Source organism: Pomacea canaliculata, linkage group LG4, assembly GCF_003073045.1.
Source record: "Pomacea canaliculata isolate SZHN2017 linkage group LG4, ASM307304v1, whole genome shotgun sequence".
In the NCBI taxonomy this organism is placed as follows: domain Eukaryota; kingdom Metazoa; phylum Mollusca; class Gastropoda; order Architaenioglossa; family Ampullariidae; genus Pomacea; species Pomacea canaliculata.
The window spans coordinates 18,425,518-18,450,608 of record NC_037593.1 but is presented as its reverse complement, the minus strand read 5'-3'; the positions used below and the strand labels follow the sequence as shown (position 1 = coordinate 18,450,608).

General features: G+C 43.2%; 1 protein-coding gene across 1 annotated transcript; it reads right to left on the bottom strand.

Annotated features, from left to right (window-relative positions):
• Positions 1-973: 973 nt before the first annotated feature.
• Positions 974-24,533, bottom strand: LOC112562952 (acetylcholine receptor subunit alpha-type acr-7-like). Its single transcript, XM_025236583.1, has 5 exons — positions 24,001-24,533; positions 23,295-23,540; positions 4,022-4,235; positions 3,236-3,336; positions 974-2,758 (listed from the first exon to the last, which is right to left on the bottom strand). The coding sequence occupies exons 2-5, from the start codon at positions 23,339-23,341 to the stop codon at positions 2,290-2,292; spliced, it is 831 nt and encodes a 276-aa protein (XP_025092368.1). The 5' UTR covers positions 23,342-23,540; positions 24,001-24,533; the 3' UTR covers positions 974-2,289.
• Between the last annotated feature and the right edge of the window lie 558 nt (positions 24,534-25,091).

Below are 25,091 nucleotides of genomic sequence, written 5' to 3'. Positions count from 1 at the left end.
CGACAGAAAGGTCGCATCTAATTATGTTTGCATAAGTCATTTTAATGAAATTTCTTTTTTTTAAATTTATTGTTGAAAGTTTACAGACGTTCCTGCCACTATATTCTGGATTAAATATTCTAAAATCTGTTCCTGACATCCCATCCAAGTATAACCTATTCCTGCTCCAGTCCACCAAACAGAAAGCACATATACTAAAACACACGTACACACACACAGATCGACACACTTCTTGTGCGCGCGCGGCTAGTGGCGCAGTAGGTAAAGCACTACAATAAGAATTGGGTGTCTAGGGTTCAGAACTCGGGTCTGACACACATTTCTCTTGATGTGACACCTGTTTACACGGTTAACGTCGGTAGTTTTTCTCCAGGTACTCCAGGTTTCCTCTACCCAGCTGTGTGTGAAAGGGAAAGGTGTGATGATTTGTAAGACGTATTCGATGCCTGTTCGTCGTGTGCTGGTGTGTCGTCACGTAAGTGCACGCATGTAAATCGCCATAAATAAGCCCACCTTTGAAGGTGTATAAATAATAATAATGGTATAGTATATAAAGTGTGAGTGACATATTCCTTAAAATATACTCATACGTATTTATTTCATATCACATTCAATAACAACAGAAAAAAAACGAGAAAAGCGATTTGAAATGAACAGAAAAAAAAAAAAGAAACGAAAATCTGCTGTTGCAGAAAACTGTTTCCGGAAAGTTTAATTTTTGCAGTCTTTTAAATCGAAGGCATACTTGTCTAACGATGATTATGACATTTTGGTCAATCGTGATAATGCGTCTGTAAACTCAATGAAGAAGCACGTGATTTATCACACCTACAACCGGAAGATCGCTGACAGATCATTCACTTGCACACTAAGGTGTCGTCCTTCACAAACTGTTGCATTTTGCTGCTTTACTTGGGTCAGATGCGGGATGTGCAACTGTGATAACTCATGCATAACGTATAAATGAGGTAGACGTGTTCAGAAATGAATTTTATTATGAAGAGCTGTGTAAAACACCACCACTCGCATTTTTCATAGGATCGTGCTACATTTTTTCCCATTGTTTTATCATTTACAATCTTCAGCCTATGAAGGTATTTATGATTTAACTATGAAATTTGATAATAACTATGCAGAAGATGATCAGGAGGAAAGTGGTGAAACTGCATTTTGGATATATTTTGACCATGCTGGTCAAGTAATAGGATTGCATGAATTATTATTATTATTTTTTTATTTTTATTTTTTTTGGTCTCTAGATTTACTTGGTGTTACAGATGAATTCGAGTGCAAAATTATTGGCCTGGACTCATTCATCACACATACTGATTCCCTAAATTATAAACAAATCTGTTCGATCACAAGATGAGAGATCTTGAACTTTGAAATTTTCATCTGCCTTTTGCAAAGATGTCAAGACCCAATTTTCCCTGGACGTCACAGAAGTCGGTTAACTGTCATGGCAACGTCTCATTACCGAGAGGTCAAAGCTCTCGCATTGTAGTTGCGCCTTTCAGAGGCGTGAGAAATGAAAGGGTAATGTACGACTGCTTTCATTTCTTCAAATATATAAAATGCATTTGGTGTAAAAGTAACGACTGCTTTATGTCCTGTTAACCTGATTGCAACTTCAAGGTTCATTTCGTGTTTGACTCGGGCTGGCCTTGAAAATATGTAGTTCGGATCCTAGTTCTCCAGCAAAAACACGCAATATAGCAATATGGCTGGTAAGTATGTACATGGAAATCTCTTACTCTTGTAACTAGACTTTGGGTGCAGACAAAATAGCTTTCATCCCTGGCCACCTCTATTTCAATGGTCAGCACGTTAAAGAAATAAAATATCAATGAAGTTTGACGAGAACACAGCCAACATTCATGCTCCCTTGGTTTCTTTCGTGCACATTTTAATATTCGCCATATTCCATTTATTGCATCAAAATAAAGATCCATAAAAAATCCTGCTCGAAGGAGACTGCATCTGTAAAACACTTTTGTTTTAGTATTTCCAAGACAGATCATCAGCGTGTTGTTAATGTGCGTGAGAGAGTAGTTTGAAATCGATGTGGGCAGTTTATCAAAATAAATACAATTTCACATTTGCAGTATTATGGTTCGTATAAGGCAGAATTATGATATATAAGGATGGAAAAAACCCTCGAAAATGTGACATAACATAAAGTTGCATAAAGAAATAACGATGTTTTTGTTGCATGAGAGTGTATGAATGGTGGGGCGTAGAAATGAGAGAAAAAGACAATGCAGCTAGGAAAAAAATCATCTAAATCCTTCAATACAAGTTAAAGTACAAAAGCATACAATTGCACAGGAACACAGTGACTACCAAACAGTTAGTAGCCATGACAACGAGAACGGAACTCGCTTTGCTGGCGTTTCCGTTGCTCACGACATCCATAGCATCTGTCTGGTTTTTGTCTTCTGGTCTGTCGGCCATTGGCTCTAGCTGTTCTAGAAAAAGGACAAAGTTGATTTTGCGGGAGTTGTCTACTTCCGTTTCTCCCGGCTGCACTTCCCAGGCGTGATTGGAGAACTCTTCACTTAACTCAAATGTCGTTACATTGCCAAACTCTTCGTCAGCATGCGGCGAGGTGAAGCCGAGGCTGATGGCGCACGTCTGGGTTGCCTCCTTGGGATTCGTGCGGCACACTGTGGTGACTACTTCTTGTCTAAACCACGTGATCAGTCCCTCTGAGCTGATGGTCACTTTGGAAAAGAACAACGGATTTGGCGGAACAGCACTGAAAAAGATAGCCAGTTTTACATCATCATCCTTATCATCATCGTCGTCGTTGTCGTCACAATCATTATTGATATTCTTTATTCTATTTCATTATCTTCACATATCATACTTTTGACAGCATGAACCCACGACTGGTCTTTATGATAACTTCTCTAGCGCTACCATTGACAACCTGAACATCTATTTCGCGGTGAAGACTATAATCTGACCCCTTTTCCTGAACGGTTCAACTTGTTCCTTTTTCATCCTGATTACAGAATTATTTTTAGCCATTTCACACTTATCATCTGGTCTCAAATGACAAGCTCATTTAAATCAGCCGGGAACGAAACGGTACAGACTCTGGTAAAAAAAAAATGATTTCTAAAAGCAGAACGAAGACAGAAAGCAACTGTAAAATATTCGCCAGCAAAGAAATTACCTACTTCGTCACTGACGCGCAAAAAGTAAACTTCTAGCCCCTGGTAAATGTTACCTGTTCAGGTAGATGATGGAAGGGCTCCATACCTGATCCACACCTTCCGTTATGTTGTACACCTGGTAGGCGTACCAGGCCAGCCGCTTGTCATCCCATGTCTAGAGACAAGACACCAAAACAGCCAAACCTCATTCCAAATTTACAGGTTCATTCATAGGCGAAGTTTCTTCATTACCTAGCAGAAGTAATCAGGAGAAAAAGTAAGATGCAAAAAATGTGAAACTGGAGCAAATAAAAGCTGTAGCTGGAGTCCTTCTTAGAGTTAAATTTAAAGTTTCTGTGAAGAACACAATATTGTTACAAAATGCGTTGGATAATTTCAATCATTATATTTGTTGCTGTTTTTTGTTTTTTGTTTTGTTGTTGTTGTTTTTTGTTTGTTGTTTGTTGTTGGGTTTTTTTTTTAAGAGAAGAACATATCTGGATTGGCCTGAATTTTAATTTCCAAAAAAATTAATTCTCTGAACAATCTCAACCAACTTGAAAGCTTCGAGCGTGTGAAGTGTTAGCTACTCGGCGAGTATACTTTTGTGACGTCACAGTAAAAAAATGAAAGTGAACCCAGGTGAGAACTGTGCGGTTCAAAGGCACGAGAAAAACATTCTGCTCCCATGTTGGTAATTGATATCTTGCAATGAATCATCTCCACTTTCTTTAAAACTTTTTTAACCTCCACGGAACAAGAAGCACGAAGCAAGGAAGAGACGATGGGCGCTACAAAGGAAGGAAGGCGAGAGATGGCGGAAGAAGTGTAATGGCGGTGAATGTAAGAGTTCTACTCACTATGTTGAGGGCTAGGACCGACTCCAGCTCCTGTTTGAGCAGGTCGAGCTGCCGTATGTGGATGAGGACGGCTTGAACGTTGACTTTAACCTTACTGGGGTAGTCATCCGGGGGCCTCACCCGTTTGTTGTACTTGTGGAATATCGTTGTGTAGATCTGCCCCGCCTCTTCTAGAAACTTTTCTGGATCGTGGGTCCCTCTAGCCTGGCAGGACCTGCAACAAGCGGTAGCACCTGTAGGCACTGGTCTTCATGTTCACACAGATCTCATACTTCTTTACTCCTCCCTCACCACCACCACCCCACCCGTTTCTGAAGGGGTGTTTATGTGCAGTCTGGTCATGAGAGCAAGATTTCACTGTAAAATAATGTGATTCGATGTTATTTCTCAAACAAGTGAGTTTACTCGAAATGATGCACATCAAGACCAATCTAGGTATCACCTTTGAAGCAGGAACTATCATCAACACTTGTACTGCAATAGGTTTTCCAAGGAGCAAATGTCTGTTTTATTTTTATATTTATAAAAAAAACCCTCTGCTTGCTATTTCTGGAAGGGCGTTTTGTCTGTCAAAAGATTTGAGCGGTACTTCAGAGGATCTATCGCAAATCGCCATCAAGATGAAGAGCATAAACACGCGGCCCCAAGCACTCATTGCTGACACTCGGGTAAACCCAACGCTCGTAATCACAAGTGTACCCGTTATTTTAAGGAGCGAAGATGTGGAAGTGAAGTAGACGACGAGACAGACGCAACACGCGCTGTGAGATGCACAAGACAGATAAGACACGATGGTAAGAAGTGTCGCATATTACCTGCCTGCTATGGCCTTTTACACTAGGTAATAAAGTAAAGAAAAACAAATTATCGGAGCCATAAACGTTTTTTCTTCCTCCACTTCCCCTTCCCTCACCCTCTCCCTTCCTCTCCTCCACCCACATTTCCTCTCTCTCTCGCTCAGGTTTCATCTGTCTGTTTAGTCTCTCTGCTTCTCGTGCAAATGTCTGTCTTACATCCGCGCCCTTCATTTTCAATCACTTTTTTATTCCTATCTTTCCTTTCTTTTTTTATTTATTTATTTTTTGTGAGTGGGGTGGGAGAGAAACGATTTCATTCTATTTTTGGTTAGACGGTGTGAAACGATGAAATGTGATAAAGTGTTACATCCGTTACATTCAGTACCAGACCCTCTGGTCCTTCACTCTTTTAATGCTGACTAGCGGGATATGTTGCCGTGGAGATAACGTCTTTTATCTCTTTATTTTTAGTCCTTTATGTTCTAGTCTTTCTAGTCTAGGTGATTTCTGGAAATCTCATCGCTTGAAAAAACAACTTTGAACCAAAATAGACAACACAAGTATTTTTATACCTTTTTTTTCTTACTTGCTGTGCAGACATACATAATGCATATAGAAGAAAGATGGCAATCGGAATGGGAGGAAATTAGGTTCACAACTCGCAGTGCGCAGGAAGGTGTTGTAATCACGGAGGTCAGACGTGTCAGAAACAGATTTCTGCAGGAGCAGGGTGGAGCGAGAGGTAAGTACGTCTCTAGGGAGTGATCTACCCTGTGGAGCGCCGCCTAGTGACGTAGGCACAGTGCACCCCGCAGTAACTCGAGGTCGGGAAATGGTGGTGAAGTCAACAGTCATGGGTGGAGCATTGCATTTCACTGGGGGTTTCTTTCTTCTTCTCTCTCTCTCTCTGTTACTATTTCGGGGGGCCAAAAACGTAGGAGAGCATCGCTTACACAGAATCAAGCGCGTGGGTTTTGTTGGTGAGTGTGTTCACCAGTTATCGGAGTGCTCGTTCCCTCCGACACTCACGGTATGTAGATCGGAGCCGAGTACACGTGAAGTACCGCCTCAGCACGGTCTACATTCTACCCCCCTCTCTCTCACACACACAGGCACGCGCACGCATGAGTATAACGATAAGTTCACAAACACGAACGCACTCGAGAACAAACACACATACACACACAGTCGTACTCACCCATAAACAAGAACAGGTCCACACGCACACGTGTACACATAAATACTCACACATGCACACACAGCTGCACAGATAAACACGCAAACATACTTGTCTACATACCATTTGGTTATAAACTTGATCTAGGCTCACATACTTATCACAACTACCCCCCACCCACAACCTCCAACCCAGAAAAACACAAAACAAAAAAGAAAGAAAAAAGAAAAGCTAATGATAATTACTGAATACGTTTCAAGCAAGCACGCAGATGAGTACGTGCCAGCGTGAATCGCATTTTCCACTAGCATTTAATTTAGCATTTCTAAACGTTCCTCTCCCCCATCCGGCTCTCAGTTCCCCCCTTACTCCCTCCCAACTCCCTTCGCACAAAAAAAAAATATTTACAGCACCACAGTTGAAGATTGAACTGAAGAGAAAAAAATAGAGATGAATGGGCAATCAGAAGAAAATTCAGTTAAATCCTTTCTCTTCCTGCCTCGCTAACAGACTTCTTTCCTCCCTCAAGCATACCCTGCATACAGCATACCACCCATACAGCATACCCTGCATACAGCATACCCTGCATACAACATACCCCACATACACCCTACCCCGCATACAGCATACCCTGCATAAACCATACCCCGCATACAGCATACCCCACATACAGCACACCCCGCATACAGCATACCCCACATACAGCACACCCCGCATACAGCACACCCTGCATACAACATACCCCACATACACCCTACCCCGCATACAGCATACCCTGCATACAGCATACCCTGCATACAGCATACCCCACATACAGCATACCCCACATACAGCATACCCCACATACACCATACCCTATTCCTCCCGACGCACACAAGCACCGGCTATAGGGCCTCTGCTGACGCAGTTCCGTTAGAGTCCCGTTGCATGAACTCTTTGATGTCAAGTTTGCCGCCCCGGGCGTATTAGTTTAAAACAGACGTTGCGAATCTTCTCTCAGCAGTCGAAACCTAGTCTCTCCGACAAACCCTCGGCACAAAAATGGCTTTCAAATGTGAGCTAATAAGGAGTGGTCCTGACCCAGGCAGGCGATCTGCAGAAAGAAATGAATTTCCGCGAGGGGTAACGAACATATTAGCTACGAGAATTAGGTTCTATTTGTTTTTACTTCTGAAAAAATGCGGAGCCATTAATTAAACAAAGAAGAAGATGCAAACAAGTAAACTTCGAAAAATACACTGGTCTTGGTTAGAATAGAGCTAAACAGTTCATTTTAGTGTGAACAACAGAGTAGGCTGCAATCAACTATCTCAGCGCTCTTTTGAATTAAGCTTGATTTTCTTTCTTTCTTTTTCTTTCTTTCTTTCTTTCGTTAGTTTTCGCATGCTAATCTGCGCTAACACATGGCAGAACAAAAGCAGAAACAAAATTAAAACCAACAGCAGCAGCATTGCAACAACAACAACAACAACAACAACAACAACAACAACAACAACAACTGCATCTGCTGCGGCTGTTAATTTTCTTTATTCGTTTTCTTCTGTCATAAAATCATTAAAAATTCCACTAAACTACAAAATTCACAAAGATATAAAGGCAAGTGGGATCCGCCTTCATGTACTCAGGTCATTAAGATACGAGGTGTCATCTCAGACGGTTTTCTTATCTCTGAGAACTCTCTTAAAATTCTGTGAACAACATCAAGGACTTTATCATTTGCTTATTCTTTCATGTGAGTGGATTTGGAGATATTTATGGCGTTAGAACAGCAACTGTCTACATCCAGCCCAGACAGCAACACTTTCTCGGCGCCTACCTGGCCCGGCGAGTAAAAGTTGACCTGCCCGACCCCATGTTTGAGAAAAAGGGAAACGCAAAAATTTATATATAAAGAAATTCAAGACCTAGACCAAAAAGAAAAATAAAAGTCAATAAAAATAAAAATTAAAAACATTCCGGGAATCGACAAAAACCACAATGTTCTTGCTTACATGGACGAAACGCCAGGCAGCACACACACACACCTGGTTCGCAGTTTTCTTCTGTCTCCGCGATTTTCTGTCCATAATTTATTTTAATTTCATAGACTTGGTGGACACAGAGTACTGTATTCAGATAGGGACAATTAAATAGCACTACACGCCCCTCCTTCCGTTCCCCTCCCCCGTTCTTTCTTGGTTGGCTTCTTAAACTGCTCCTTGTCGGAATTATTATTATGTGTAGACTCAATTAAAACACCAATTAATGCAAGGGCGGATAATCTCAGACAAATAAAGTATGCAGGTGTGCGACAAAAACTTTGCTACATCACACTTCAGACATACTCAAAACACCCCCAGTGTAAACCCCAACATACAAACAAAATAAAAATACATAAAATTAAACTCTGCCAGGAAAGATTAAGGGAAAGAGCATACACTCTGTGTCGGTATTCTTAAACATTTCTTGGTTTAACCTTTACAGTCTTACGACTTTTTTTTTTTAATTCAGGGTGCTTACAGCCTGTGGTACAACAGATTCTTGTTCAAATTTCTCTTTGTTAGTAATTCATAGAATAAATAGTCTGTCAGTTCGTGTTCGTATTCCACGGCTTCTGTCTCCAGTGTTGGTGGCAAACGTGTTCTTTGTACTCTCCTCGCTGTTCTGTCCCTATTGTATTCCCACCTACTGTGCTCTCCCTCTTATTTTATTTCTTTCTTTAATTTATTCTGACTACTATAGTCTCCCTCTGATTTCTATGTGTGATGTATTCTGACTCCTGGATTTTCCCTCTTATTTGATTTATGTCTTAATGTATTCTGACTAGTGTGTTCTCTCTAGTATCTGATTTATGTCGGTGATGTATTCTGGCTTCTGTATTCTCCCTATTATTGAATTTCTGTCTGTGATGGCAGTTTTTGAGACTGTCAGCCATGAGTGTCGACGTGTGCTCACGTGACCAGCTCATCGGAGTTTATGTACAGGAAGCGTATTGGTCACGTGGCCGTCGATGGCGCTGATCCTGTCGGAGGTGACGGCGCTGTGCACGGGTGACCCTAACCATATTTCATTAACAGCCTCGTGGAGGATGGAGACTACCTGAAAGGACCGGCCACCTGAGCTGTTTAGCACATATTTTCACCTCGACTGGTCTCCTGGTGGTCCTTAATGGCTGCAGTGTGCGGCGGGCAAGTCACGTGGTGAGCCGAATGCCCACAGCGCTGATGCATGTCTCCCCTCCTCACTGCCTCACTGATGATGGTGGCGAGTGCGGCGAGGACAGACTGAAGCTCACCCACGTGAGAAACCGAATGAATGATGGGAGAGCAAATGGATGATTCGTGAAATAATATGATTACTTGCCTAAACGGATGATCGATGACAATACGTACATCGCTACATGGATGTCGAGATGTAGATTGGATTCAGAGACAGGAAGAGGATAAAAAAAAAATAAAAATAAAAAAATTCAGATAGAATTTCAACGTGGACACCCAAAAATAAATTGTCAAATCACTGGTGTTTCTACAGTTTGCGATACTGAAGATCTTGTGTTATTATTATGTTTTTTTTTTTTTATCTTTTGACTCTTTTAAAAGTTTAATTGGTAAAGCATCGATAAAAGACCGTTAAAAAAATTACAAAGTTCTTTCGCCATTTTTCCCCCCAGACTCGAACTTGGTGACTGCTATTACTTTCAGATGGTGTAACCTTCTCTTGCACTGTGCGGTACAACCAAAAGCTCTCCTGGTGGCCAAACAAAAACAAAACAAGAAAGGTTTGTTTACAATGGTCTCCCTACTTGTACACACTATATTTAGTAGACTAAGGGATCCCAGATGTTTGTTTAAACTTTGTGATTTCCTCTCTTGCGAATGGATGATAGCACGTGAAATTTTTTCCACGAGGTCTGCACAATGACATTTAGCGCTGAGTACAGAGAAGGAAAGGTGTTGACTTTGGGAAGCCAAGTCCTATTGTTCTACCAGCCGCCCGACATTTTGTTTCCACTCAGCACTGAGTACAGTCCACCCCACTACTCAGACACCCTCTATCACCGCAAGTACTGCTGGGAGTTTGGGGTGGACTTCCTGAGAGATTATTTTATATGATTTTAAAGGAACTGGCCATTGTTTTCATACAGCTTATTCCGGGTTTAAAATATACATTAAATCTTTAGCTTGATTGGATTCTTGGAGTTATTAATTTTATTTCGGAGTGAGTTTTTTTCAAATTATCTCTCAAACATCAATTAATGTAAACACCTGCATCTTTTCTTTCTATCGAATAGACACTTTCTTAATTTCTGTATAAATATATCTTGTAATTTATGCGGGTACTTACGAAGGAAAATTAACAGCGGTACAAGTAAACGAGGGCGCCATCACCTCTCGGGAAATGTCGCGTCACCGAGGGCAGGAGCAGCAGGTGCGAGGGTCATCAGGGGCGTTCATTAACAAGGCAGCTCATTATAATCAACGGCTTCAATGTCCCATTACGGGGGAGAGACTCTCAGAGGTCGACAGCATGAAATAATACCCAAAATGAGCTGAGAACAATCGTGCTTTGCCTCCATTTTTACGAGGTGTCAAGCATTGCTAACAAATATTTTTGTTTGCATAATTCACAGCCCCTTTCTTTTCTGTTGTTGCTATTTCAATTATAAAATAATTAGTTTCTGTAACAGTAATAGGGCACTTAAAAGTCCAGAGACTTTTATTTCATTTTTTTTTTTTAGCCTCGGGTTGTTAGCTTTTCTGTAAGTTTGGGACGTAACTGTTAGTTAATCAGAGATACATTAACACCCACCCACCCAGGTTTGCTTTAGCATCGCTTTACATTTACAGGTCTAGAAAGGCGTCCGTAGTCAGCAATGTAGATTGTACTCAAGATTTTACCTCTAGATTATTAGCCAACCACCTGTTTGACAGGACATTTCCGCTAACCCTGAGGTACCCTTGCGGGCCCTTGTAGGGAGACCATGCAGATTCCCGTTTTTTCTAAAATACGCTGAGCCATATAAAGACCTTTTTTTTTTTTTTAACCTGCTTCGAACTGCGTCAACATTTTTCGACACTACCCCGTGTAGAGGTCTCGAAATAGCTACCACCCCAACTTTCCAACCAAAAGTGCACCGCTCTGCCAGTTTTATTAACTATTATTTTTATTTGTAAGGACGGGGGAGAAGACAACCCTCACCTGAGAGGGGTTCATAAAGATGGCAGCTTGTGATCGGCGAACGACCATTAGGCAAATTGATTGTGAGCTGAATGCATAGATCGTTTATCTATCGTAGATGCCTGTCTTATAACTCTCAAACTATTTTTGTAATACAGTCTGTCTGCTCTTATAAGATTGTTGTACACAGGTTTGAATTCGTGCAGCTCTGTTCATCCCGAGGCCCAATTCGTCTAGGTCAAAACGAGACTTACTATAGTCACGTGACGCGTTTCTGTTGGAGTGCAAGTCCACAGTCAGCACGTGCATCCTTGCTCCACAACACCGATGAGCTGTAGACTGTCGCCTCCCCTACCCGCCGGGGTGTCCCCACGGATGGAGGCTCCCTGCAGGGAACGCGGTCCCTCGTGCTGGGATGCCATACACTGATCTCTGGTTATTACAGATGGCCGCAGCAAACGCTCAATCTGTCGTTGCATACGCAAGCGAGGAAGCCGGAGGGACAGAAGGCGATTAATCGGTGAATAATTGAAAGCTGGAGCTGGACACACTGCACGGCCTCGGCATGCACGAGCACAGCTCACGCGCTGACGTCACCGGTAGACCGCAGCTACAGGAGGTGAGGATGGCGGACACGCTGACAATGGCGAAAAGAGTTGGTGGAGGCACGAGAAAACGCTGGGCATGATGGGAATAAACACAGGTTTATGATGATTCATAAACAGGTTAAAGATATATATATAAACACAGGTTTGTGAGTGGTATGAACGCAGGCTTATGATGAGTGTGAACACATGTTTATGATGTGTAAACAGATGTATAATCGTAAACCTACGTTTATCATATGCGAACACGTGTATCATGAATCCAGGTGACGTAAACACCAAGAGGCAAAAAAAAAACAAAAAAACAAAAACAAAAACAAAAAAAACCAACAACAACAACAACAACAACAAACCCCCCCCCCAAAAAAAAACAAACAAACAAAACAAACAAACAAAGAAAGAAAAAGAAAATTAGCAACAAATTATATATATACAAGGTTTGAGGCAGCTACTCATACATAATACTACGGAAGGTTGCAGTAGGGTGGGTCGGGTGGATAAACGGGGTATTGACGGAACACCCGATGTATCACAATCTACAGTCTTACGTCTGCGAGGTCTAGGTCACGACCTCATCAAGGTGATGTCAGGCTAGGGAGGGTAGGAAGCAAGGATTATAAACTTCTAGGACTTAAAAAAAAGGAAGAAAGAACCCACAAAGCAAAGAAACAAAGTCTGCAGAGTAGCAGACGATCATGCGCCAATCAGCTGTAGACACACCTGGGACGCCGAGACACGGAGTTGGCATCACGTGGTTTGCATGCAAACAACACCAGGTGAAAGGTCAGCGCGGCTCAGACACTGAGAGCAAAGAGCGAGGTGGAGGTGCGGGGTGAGGCCCTGGAGTGGAACGAAGCCAATTCCTTCTCTTGTGCAGCAGGTCACGGTCGTCCCGCAGTTTACGCAAACTCCAAAAATGCGAAAGAGACAAACAATAAATAAGAATGATAAACATGTTTTGCAGATGTACGCTGTCACCGTTTGTAATGTAACTGTCATAAGCTGACCGAGTGAATCGGATATATAAATATATAACTCCACAAATGTGTAAAGAAGGGTTCTTTCAAACTCGTTCTCGCAGTAGTGAACGTGGTTGGTTTTTTTTTAATTATTATTTTCCATCCATCACATTTAGGTTTACTAGCGTGCACGTATGTGTGAGACACCAACAGTGGGGCTCTGATGATATTAAGCTGATGTTGATTGTATTTTTCAAAGAACTGCCAAGCCTTAGGGTGTCAACACAAACAGGTTTTCTCTCTGGCTCACAACACCTGATCACACTAACAGGGTACCTTCCCCACTTCCACCCACCCCACACACACACTGATATACTGGTCATCACGACCATCACCTTTCAATGTAAACATACAACTTAGGACACAGCCTGGAGGTGATCTTGCCGGTCAACTCGCATGCCACCAGGTTTGTGAAGGAAAATCGTCTTCTGGAAAAGTTTGCAAAAGAAACTGCTACAACTTATTGGATCTGTTTATCCTTCTTTCCCTCTGCTACACTCTGTCTCATCCTCTGTCTCTACCTGCCACACCATATCACTCCCTCACCCACTCCCTCACCCACCCCCTCACCCACCCCTCACCCACTCACTCACACACTCACTCACACACTCACTCACTCATCCACACACTCACCCTCTCACACACTCATGGCTAAGCTATTAATTCAAATCCGATGCTAGACGAGCAGACAAGTCTGTGAACACTCGCTTGCAAAATCAATCAAACAGGTGGCGTGCAGGCAAGCGAAACTAAATGGGCATGAGAGGCGGAAATCCATCAAACTGGATTATTTTTGTTATTTTCGAGAAATATGGAATACCATGGGCTTCGATGCACTGCTTGCTGCACCTGTCGAGCACTTTCTTTCTCTCTCACTCCTTCTCTCTCTCTCGCGGCAGCAATGCTGAAAGGTGCAGTCATTAGAGACTTGGATATGTTTCAACAGTTCACTTTAGATACAAACTCGGTCAGAGATGAAGCGAAGTTAAAAGTTTGCTAACAATTTTATTCTTCTAAAAAAAGACAGGACCAGTGAGCAGCTATTGCAATATGACAGGTCTAACGGTCAATGAATCGGTTAATAAATTAGCAAATATCACCCTAATATCACAGTGATCATCTAAACATTCTTTTCCCCAGGTTGTTCTTGTCCTTCTGTGTTATTCTCAACTCTGTTCTCTGGCGAATTTGTTCTCAGGGGTTGTTGTATTTACGACAGGCTGATCGAGCTTTACTAACCACATTGTTGGTCATGTTAGTTCGCATCATTTCTATGGTTTGATATATTGTAATAAATAAAGTGTGTCTTCGGTTAGCAGTAATCTTCAGTTTAAACCGAACTGACTTAGGCCAATAAAGAATTCTCGTTTACATTGTGGTTTCGGAAATAAACACAAAATTAAAATCCTACAGTTTCTTCATTTCGCAGTTCAGTGCAACATTCAACACTTATTGTGATGAGTATAGTTTGTACACTGCTGTTGTATAGCGGGAGAGCATGGAGGACATCAAAGCAAATCACATTAAATTGTTAAACACCTTTGTTGTTTTTTTCACACGAATTTATTTATTCTGACACATTGTAAATGTCATCATATTCACACCCCCGGTCTCTGTCACACAAGGGGCAGAACTACTGGGGGTTCTTCGCATGCCCGCACCCTCCAAGAAGGGGTGAACAAAAACGAATGCACTGAACCCCAAGTCAGGGTTGAAAATGTCAGCTATGTCGTTTTTCTACCCTCTCTCGCTCACCAGCCACAAAGGTCCTCCGACAATTTAGCAGAGAACAAACGCGGTCCACTCAGAGCGATGACGGATGCAAAATGTCAGATGCTGGGGACAAAGTCCACCTCTTCAGCATTGAGGCGAGGCCCCGGATGTAAGCAGGCCTCAGAACACATGCAAAAATCTTGTCTGTAAAAATGTGCTACCAACCTTTGCTGATTTATGGAAACCAACCTTTACTATGATGGACATCCACTCTAGACAGTTTTAATAATAATAATAAAAAAAGAGAACAAGACCTGGGTTAATTATAATGGCGGTTAGTGCAGCTTAGACTGTGTATAGTCCTGTGTATTTTTACCTTCATCCATCTCACACTCACAAAATATTCTCATGTATTGACGCCATGTTGCCATCGCCATGTACTCTCCCCTTGTCAGTCGTGAGGCTGTGCATGAAGAGATCCACTTTACACCCAAAACGAAAATATTGAATGTTTTCATGAGCATGCGTTGACAAGCAGATGGAAGAAAAAGTGAGATTGTTTCACGGGCGGAAGAACAAAAACAACTTCCATGCCGTACACTTCTCTCCACTCGCAGGAAGAAGTCGTTGCACCCTGTTGACCCTCCTCTGACCTCTTGGCTTGTTTGTTTAGGAAAAGCGCGCTTTCACAGTCGGCCTCCACCAAACGATCATACGAGTTCTTTGACACCAGGGCCCGCGCCCATGGACCGGAAGTACGCCGTTGCCCCCAGAAGCTGCTTCCCCTCAGGGAGCACCCAGAAGCCACACACTAGGTGGTCATGGGTTATCTGCAGGCTGTCGAGGTCTGCGCCAGCTTCCACCCAGACGATTCCGCTTCACCTTCGTCACGTAGCTTTACCTCACCTCCCCATCCTCCATCCCCAGGATAGTTTTACCCGTACGTCATGGTTACGACCCCAGGGGCAGGAGGTCGAGATTTTGTGCAAAGCACGAAGCGCTGACAAGGAGTTCGCATTCTGCACTGTAGCCACAAGAAATGCTGATAAGGCTATTTAGAGGGAGGATGATAAACGATTCGCTAGATCACACATCCTGCGGTTTCCACCCGAGCTGTAGTCGGGGTAAGTTTAATGGCTGGAAATAGTTGCCTGCCTGCACACAAGTGATGTGGATGCTAACCTCTGTAGTAGAATCAACTACATCTTTGTAAGTTAGCTTTTGTACTCATGCACGCATTATTGCACGCTTAGTGATTTCACCTTTGACCTCCCTTCACATTCCCACTTCATATTCACCCTGTATGCTTTATTTTGTGTTTTCTTCCCATCACTCAAAGAGCATGTTCTGCTGAATGCTCCATATTGCAGGTCTAGGTGAGTGAGACAAAGCTAACATAATTCTGGGTTAAACCCTTGGTAGGGGTTTGAAACCTCGTGAAGAGGGTGGATACAGTGAAGGTAGCAACAATAAACTGATATTTTGTTCTTGTGATGATATTGTTGGGTAAAGCTTTTACTTCTACAGTTTTCCTTCACTTCTTCTGCATCTGTGTGTGTCTATGTGAATATGTGTGTGTTAGAACATATGTATGTTCAGGAATGCATGAAATCTATGTAAGTGCATGTCTGAATATTTTCAGGTGTACGTGTGAATATACACAGGTGTGTGTGTGTGTGAAAGTATGAATGCCTGTGCATATAGCTGTCGAGGACACGAGGAGCGAGAAAGAAAGAGATTATAAAATTAGTTTAAATGTACTCACCCACTAGACATAAATAAAGAAAGATAAATGTATTCTAAATGTATTCCATCACTAAATCATACCCTTGCACTTGCACAAACACACACACACACTTTCTCGCGCGCGTACGCACGCAAAGAGAGAGAGAGAGAATGTGAGGGGCAAAAGAATACAAAAAAGAATCTCAGATAAAATTAGAACAACAGCAGTAAAAAATGGAAAGGTTAAAATAGAAACAAAATAAATGCAACTGTCAAAACTACACACAAGTCTCTCTCTCTCTCTGTATATATATATATGTACAATGTGTATGTAGTTTGCGTGAGTGCGTGTGCGCACGTGTATGTCTGTGAGTGTATGTAAGTGTGTGCTTTGCGCATGACTTTTGCTGAATCTTGAAATAAATTTCTTAAAATGTTCAAATGGTGGCTTTTGATTGCGAACTTCAAAGCTTGGAACGTAGACAAGAATCCCACAACTGGTGGGTCCAGAGAAGAAGAAAGAACTTCTGCCCAGTCTCCGTATTGCTAGTGTGCAGCTGTTCCTACACACGGGTGGATACCCTGGCATCACCGTGAGATGTGCTCGCATATAGTATCACCCTGATGTGAAGTTTCAGCAACAGGTGTAAGAAGCAGCTTGTCTGCGTGTAAGACATAAATATCGCTTTTGTCTCCTCCAGTGGGCTCCTGTCCAAGGATCGGCAAATCTTTTTCTGAGGTCTTTTTTTTTTTTTCGTCTTCGGAAACAACCAATGAACCTTTCTACGAGTATCCCCCCGAGTTCCCTCGTGACGACTCGGAGGCAGCTTCCCACCGAAGTCCAACCCCAAGTGCACTTGGAGAGGCTGCTTGCGGGTAGTTTATCAGACACGTACTCGCTCGTCAGAGCTCGGGTAGGGCAGACGTTTACTCTTTGCTTAGAGACAGACTGAGATATTTTCTCCGAGGCAGGGCCACTCGGGGCACATTGCGAGTTTTCCAGAAACAGTCGTTCCTGTCGGGATGATGGCTGTGGTCTTCTGCTGCAGTTTTTGTACTGCCCACAAAAAAGTGGCTTGATGTACAGGGCAAACAGATGTTGGATGGAGGTGTAGGGGGTGGATATGAGTGTGAGTGGTGGTAAGTGGTGGGTGAGTTGTGTGTGTATTGGGGTAAGTGGGTGAGTGAGTGTGTCTGGCCGCGGGTGTGCTGAGGGGAGGAGCGGGGTGAAAGTTCTCTTGTTGCTTCATCTTTTGCCTAAGTTTGTATTTATCGCTGGCAAGTTCATATTCAGACGACGGACTGATGATGAGAGTTCTAGACAAGGAAGACTGCACAGCTCTACATGGACACCCACTTGTCTGTACAGTCTTCACTGCTGTTGTCATGACAACATGACCCCCTTGTTATTGCCATCTTTGTCGGTTAGCTGCTGTAGTGAACTCTATGTGAACATTTCCCTTGTGATACCAACCTGTTCTCCAACATTGGATTGGGTTTGCTGTACTTCCTTCAAATGTTTGTTTTGTTTATGTCCAGTCTCAGCTCTTGATGTGTGACGAGAGGAGAGGTCAGCGAAATAACAGCTGGCAAAGCAGGTAGACTGTACATCAGTATATGTGTCTTGTGTACATACTTACACACGGACCACCATTTATGTGAGTTCACATGTCTGCTGGAGAAAGTACTCATCTCGAGAAGCCCAGACACACAAGTGTGGAGAAAGAAGAAGGTTGTGTTCAGACCTGCACGTACGACGGCCGCTGTTCGCCAGGTGAGGTGATGCTACCTGGCAGGTGATGTACCGCCCTGTGTGTTGGAGATCAATTACCCGACAGGTACCCGTGCAGGGGAGGCGATAAGACCAGGAGGAGGACGAGTATCTGTACCAGTACCAGTTACCGCTGTCAAGTTTATGCCAGACATCTCGGAAGCAGGCCTGATAAATAGAATTCCGTTTCTTTAAAGAATCTTTGCCGTTTACCTCCGTTAAGCTTTTTTTTTTCTTTTGTCTATATTTTTCAGTACAGGTGCAAATAAAAGCCACCGTTGTTGTCGGCTCCATCAACGATGGTTTTAATAATTAGATTAAAGAATTTTAGTCAGAAGCACACCTGATCATGCGTAAAGATAAATAAAGTATAAACCGTAGTCTTAATATAATATTTAATAATTGACAAAGAAGAACAGTGACAGTTCGTATAAAGTCCGTATGAATGCTGTTCTAACTTCTTGTACAACTGATCACACAAAAAGCTCACCAAGTAAAACTCCAGGTGTTTTTTTTTTTCTTAAGTATCTAAATTTCCTGTTTTGTTTATCTTTCACAAACATTCTCACAAACACACACGTTTGTCATGGGTAACCTTGTATCAGGTGCAAGTGAAGGTTTGCCAGGTGCAAAAGTAAGTGGTCCTCACGGGCAAATGCAGAAATGGGATCAGATCGGTTGAACTCGACATTACATAAGGACAAACAACAACATTACTTGAGTACCTCAGACAGACAGCACCGCAGCCATTCCGTGAGTGGTACAGTGGGCCAAGGGATCTCTGTCTACTCGTGAAAAAAGGAAGGCGGCTATCAAGGGCACAGATCTTTGACCATCTTCACACTTGGGATGAGATGTACACCGGTAAACGATAGAAGATAACCGGCGGGATGTAAAGAATAGAGTGAGTTATGAGTCAGTGAGTGAGTGAGGGGACGTGAGTGGGTGAGTAAATAATAGGCGAAAACTCCCTTTAACCGATAACTGCGGAAACGGGAGAAAGATGGTGATAATAATAATAATAATAAAAAAAAAAAAAGGCAGGATCAAAAAAACCTGAAAAAATGAGGTAAAAGGTTCAAAGAAACAAACAAGAACTACAAACTAGAGAAAGAGAGAGAGCCTTAGACTCGAGACGGAAGAATTAAAAATAAGACAAGTGAGATAAGGTACAAGGAGAGGCAGAAAAATTTGGGCAGGAGATAAGGAGAGTGTCAGACATAAAGAAGGAACCAAACTGTCGAAAGAAGTAAAAGAGAAATGACGAAAAAAAAAAGGTAAGAAATGAAACACAACTGCCACCATTAATACTGCCTGCATGAAAGAAGAGATAATAGCTTCAAAAATGCCAAAAGTTTTATAGCTACATGTAACTGCCTGTCTCTTCATCTGTCTCTCCATCCATTTATATTTGTGTGTGCACGTGCATGCGTGTGAGTGACTAACATTTTAAGGTTAGCATATGCTTGAAAGAAAGAAAGAAGAAAGAGACCTTTGACTGTGCCAAGCTACCCCTGTATCGGTGAAGGTGAGAACACTGTCTATCCTCTTATCTTTTTTTTACAGGTCTAGTCAGGGCAACTTTTCTTTCTGGTGACTGGGTAAAACCTAGTGAAATCCTGTTTCCTCTAGCATCTAGTCCAGCTCTCCCTTTAGCTGAGACTTTGAGATCGTAGAACTCTGTAGCTAGCTGCACAATATATTTTTAAACTTAAAACAGTTCTAAGGAACCAAATTTAGAAAATTTTATTTCAAAATCCCCCTGATGTCATAATAATAATAATAATAATAATAATAATAATAATAATAATAATAATAATAAAGGTTGCTTGTATAGCTTCTTATCCCTACCCTAAGGGCAAGCTCAAGGCGCTTCACAAAAATAAATAAATTTAATGTGCTGACCAGACTGAAAATCTAACTTAAGAAATTTTAAGTTATTCAAAACAATTTTAGTTTAAAAAAGTTCAAAAATTTTTGTTATGCACTGGTTTTCTATAAAACTGATTATCTAAATAGGCTTAAGACCTGAAAGTGTTTAATATTAGAAATCTGTTATCTGGATGTCTGTGGTGCTGACCTCCTTCTGTGCATTGTACGCGATTATTTCGAGAATGGAGAAGAGGTGTTCACCAACATTTGGGCAAGTGGTATCTTGTTTTGAGTTTCACCCCAAACACTACAACAACAACAACAACAACAACAACAACAACAACAACAACAACAACAACAACAACCCCCGACACAATTATTTTTCTATGTCCCTACTCCACTTCAACATGAAGAAAGTAGGAAGACTGCATGGAAATATTCGACACGAGGCTCAGTCCTGAGCTATCCGTGTTGCCGAGCCCGGTGTCTGCATGTAAAGCCGGCCTCACACTGCGCGACATCGCCGGTAGCCACTGCCATTAGCCTGTCAGGCTTGACACTTACTCCACCTGGCGCCTGGCCAACCTGGGCGCTGCTTCACACCGGCATCCACATCCACCTCGACAACTGCCGCCAGTTGGTGGACAGAAGCAGCACCGGTGGTGCCAGGCAACGCCAGGTGAAACACACTGCTATTCTGAGTAATCTCCTCTTGATCACAGTGCACGCCCCTTTGATCTTTCTTGCCAGACTCTCGCTCAAGTGTCTGTCTGTCTGTCTGTCTGTCTGTCTGTCTGTCTGTCTGTCTGTCTGTCTGCCTGCCTGCCTGCCTGCCTGCCTGTCTGTCGTTCTGTCTGTCTGTCTGTCTGTCTGTGCGTTAAAGATTGCATTGCATCATTTTGTGGAAGAATGGGTGTCCAGAAAATACGATGACTGTAATCGTTGTCGGCATCCTCGTGATAATGTCATCACTATCAACATCGTCGTCATCGTCATCGTCGTCGTCGTCGTCGTCGTCAGGGCGATGGTCTTATGAGTGCCTGGATTGGCTGATCTGTCTTATGATGTCGTGCTGGCACTACGTATGTCTACGTGTACCTGTTAGAGTAGTTTCTTATCACGTGGTGTTAGTTCCAGAGATGTTTACATGCAGAGTACAGTGGTATCACGTGGTGCTAGCGCTGGCTATGTGTAGGCGTAGCTGCTAGAGTAGTGTCAAGGCAACAACAACAACAAAGCATCCCCCATCCTCTCACCCACGCACAGTTACCGTTTCAAGACTCTGCTACAAGTCTTTTATCCCCGCCCTTGGCATCTGCTGGGGCCGAGTGAATGATGGGCACAGTGTGCTCCTCTCGGGTTGTCTTATTCTCTCATTTACTCACTGCTTCACTCTCTCCCTCATTTTCTCTACGTGCAGGCGTGTGCTTGAGAGAGAGAGAGAGTGTGTGTGTGCGTGTTTGCATGTGTGTGTGTGTGTGAGAGAGAGGATGTATTGGGTGAATAATAAGCATATACCCATCCATGCCTCCTATGCAAAGAATCTCATGAAGACCTCTAACTTCACATGATGGAGATTTCTGTGCCAGGAGCTAGTCTATCGCTGTGCTCACAGTCAACGAGGACCGGAGGTTGTGTTCCGTGACAGTAGAAGCTTCTCGTCGTCACAGATGTTGGACCTTCGGATTACAATGTGATCATGTGATCAGTACACAGTACGCACGCCCGCACACACACACACATACACACACCGCATCTGCTCGCGAGCCTTTTGTGGCAGATGAATGTCGAAATGTGCTGATTGTGTCGCCCATCGGACTCCCAGTACTACACGTGAACCTACCTACAGCAACAGCATCATCCATTCATTATGCAGCGATAATGTTCGCCAGTCACGCCGTGGCACCTTCACGAGTCACGCATGACAAACTACTCGGAAGTGAGTTACCCTCCTGGTAAGGCCACCCTTATTAGAATACGGGTATATGTCAAGTATTTAGCGCATGCGTAGCACCCATTGGTCGGTGGTGAAAGCAGAAGTTGGAGGTAAAGACTGCCATCAACGTCAAACGCAACCAACCAACCAACCAACCAACCAACCAACCAACCAACCAACCAACCAACCAACCAACCAACCAACCAACCACTGACGTCACTTCCTGTTACCGAGACAAACACCAAAGTCAAGAGACGGGTGGAAAATATCCCTGTTGTCTTATCCTGCAGAGGTTATAATAATAATAACTGCTATTCGACGCTTTTCAATGTTAGAAGATGTGTGTGTAAAAAGTAATAAATCATACCATTATTATTTTTCTAATCTTAAAACTAAACATGCTGAGCTGTCTTGTTTTTCATTGAAATCCAAATAGTTTATGTTTCTTACCTGTGCTTTGACTTTTCAGAGCTGTAAGCGTCTCTCAGACAAATGATGGGAAAAATTATTTACCTTCATAAAGATCTGATATACCTGAGTGGGATCATGCATGCGAGTCTGTCGATATTCGTTTGTTTGATACATCTTGTTTGTCTACTTTTCTTTATCTTTGTGCTTTCCTGTCTGCCTGCCTGCCTGCCTGCCTGTCTGTCTGTCTGTCTGTCTGTCTGTCTGTCTGTCTGTCTGTCTGTCTGTCAATCTGCGGCTTTTCAAACACACACACACAATTACCAGACGACAGGGACGAGTAAAGTAATGTGTGGGTTTTCTTGCGCGTTCGTGTGGATTCGGTATCCTTCGTATTTGGCGAACTCGCACGCTCGCGAACTGTGGGATGTAAGTGCACGACTACCGACAGCCATCTGATCTCACAGACGGTAATTATGCCCCCACTGGGCGGCTTTATGCGCCTGGAATAAAGAGCACCTGTGCTGACAAACAACACACGTGTGTACTGTAGTAGGCGAGTGTATTGTAGTACACCCCTCGTCAATCCTTGTCAGAAACCGATCATTTTTGATATCACTGTCCTGAAATAAGCTTTCTTTCCCTTTTCAAAACTCAGTCGTAGAGGCGTTTCTAGGGGAACAAAGTGCTGAGAAGTCTTTTTTTCAGGAAGCAGGGATGGGCACGAGAGCTTGTACATGTTTTTTTTTTCTTCACAGCAAAAGATATTTCTTATAGCTACACACAATTATTTCTTTTGCATATTTTATATCAGCGTTTATTATTGCACGCACGCGCGCATGTGTGTACGAGAGAAAGAGAAAGTGAGAGATATATAGAAGTAAACATCATAATCTTTATCCGAGTGGCATTAATACATATACATACACGAAACGGAAGACCGATTGGCTGGACGGACAGACAGACAAACCGAAAGGTAGACCAAAACCATTCCCGTCAATCCATTTCAAAAGTTATCACACCAGACTTCTCCCCTCTCTCTCTCTCTCGCCATCAGGATGTAAATGTGGACACATAAAAGTCTGCGACTTACCCGTGGAAGAGGAAGAGAGAGACCAGCACCACAGTCCAGGACACCATGATAACTTCCTGCACGTCTGGCCGGATGGCTGGCCCTGTGGCTGCGATAATCCCGGATAGCGTTACGGCGGCGTGTGCGCCTCGCGCTGCACCCAGCAACTCTCCGTCTCCACTCCAGCACCGCCTGCTCCGGGCTGCCTCCTCGCGATTTCTCCACTTTTTTTCACAGTTTAGTTTTTTTTCTCTCTCTCCTCAGGCCCTGGAATAACCAGCACTTACAGCTTTAGATAAGCAAAGCTCTTTCACACCTAAGTATACACTCTTAAATGTATACGCACAGGCGCACAGACGGGCGCGCGCCCTGACGCACGTGTTCTCGCAGACTTTTCTCACACACATTCACACACCTTCCCACTCTCACACACGTAGGTAACAACTGACAATAATTCCTACTTCTTTGTTGACTATTTTTGTTCGCTAGTAATGTCCAAAGTTGGGTGTCAAAGGTCAAGCGATTTGAGGAAAGTGTTTGGGTGAAACGTGTGTAGCGGTTCGAATCCCGGCTGGTCCACAACCTCTCACGAATGATATATCGGTCACATTACACTTGACTAGAATCTGTGCACAGTTTATCTACCAAATCTACACGGTAATCAGGTATTACAAGTAAACAATTTTTAAAATGTAGTTCGCATCGTCAGTTGTCATTGCTTTCTCACCTGCAGCGACGTTCTTGTGTGAATTCCCACCACAGACACTCACTTGAACTGGAAAGTTACTGTTCGTCCATTACTCAACAGCCAAAAAAAGAAGGAAATGAAAAAAAAAATACTCTCCTGACTAAAACTTGTGGGTAGGTGGGTGGGGGACTCGGTTGCAGACGTCGTGGTGCACGTGCAGTATGCTGGGCTTTGTGCAGCAGCAGCAGCAGCAAGCAGCAGATGAAGGAGAATCAAGTCTCACCGCCTCGTCGCGACTTCTTGCTGCGAGTGTAGTAAACACACGTGAATAGTAAGCGCGGGGTCATGCAGATAAGCAGGGTCAATCGCGCAAAGTTCGATGCGTGTACGTCACATCCAGGCGGACCGCAGGCGGTGAGCGGCGCGGCACGGTGCCCTCCTGCTGATTTTCACCTTCGCTTTCGTCGATGAAAGCCCTCGATGGTCGGCGAAGACGACAGGTACAGACCCCAAAGAATTATTTTCTTTGCTGTATACCAGAGTAGACCTGGGGAAAATGGAGGGAAGCAGCAAAAAAAAAAAAAATGCTGATGACGCGCGTGCCAAATCGTCCTGCCGCCTGCCTTCCGCTGCGCCAGCTGGCAGTTAAACGGCGGAAGAGTTAGAGTGACGCACACATCGTCTCCACCAACCCAGGGATGGGTCAGAGATAGGTGCTGGGGGACTGTGTGGGACTGTATCACAAGCCTCTGGTTTGCCACCGGGGGTCGCCGGGAGGAAACCAACTTGTCAGGCTTCACTAAAATGTCAACTACGTCACCAACACAAAAACATAAACAAAAAAACGCACAAACTAATATACCAGCCAACAAACGAACGAACAAATAAACAAACCATCCAACGAACGAATGAAGGAAGGAACGAACAAACGAAAGTAAACAGTCGATTATTAAAGCTTGTGGTCTTTTAGAATATTACTTCTGTACCCTTGCCCCTGTTATATACTTTAGGTTTTGCTGTGGTCGAGTGCGACTGAGGAAGACGGTAGGTCTGTGTGTAAGTATCTATAGATGCATGTTTGTATGAAAACTACTCACACAACGTGAATAGGGGATGTTACTGTCCTTCTA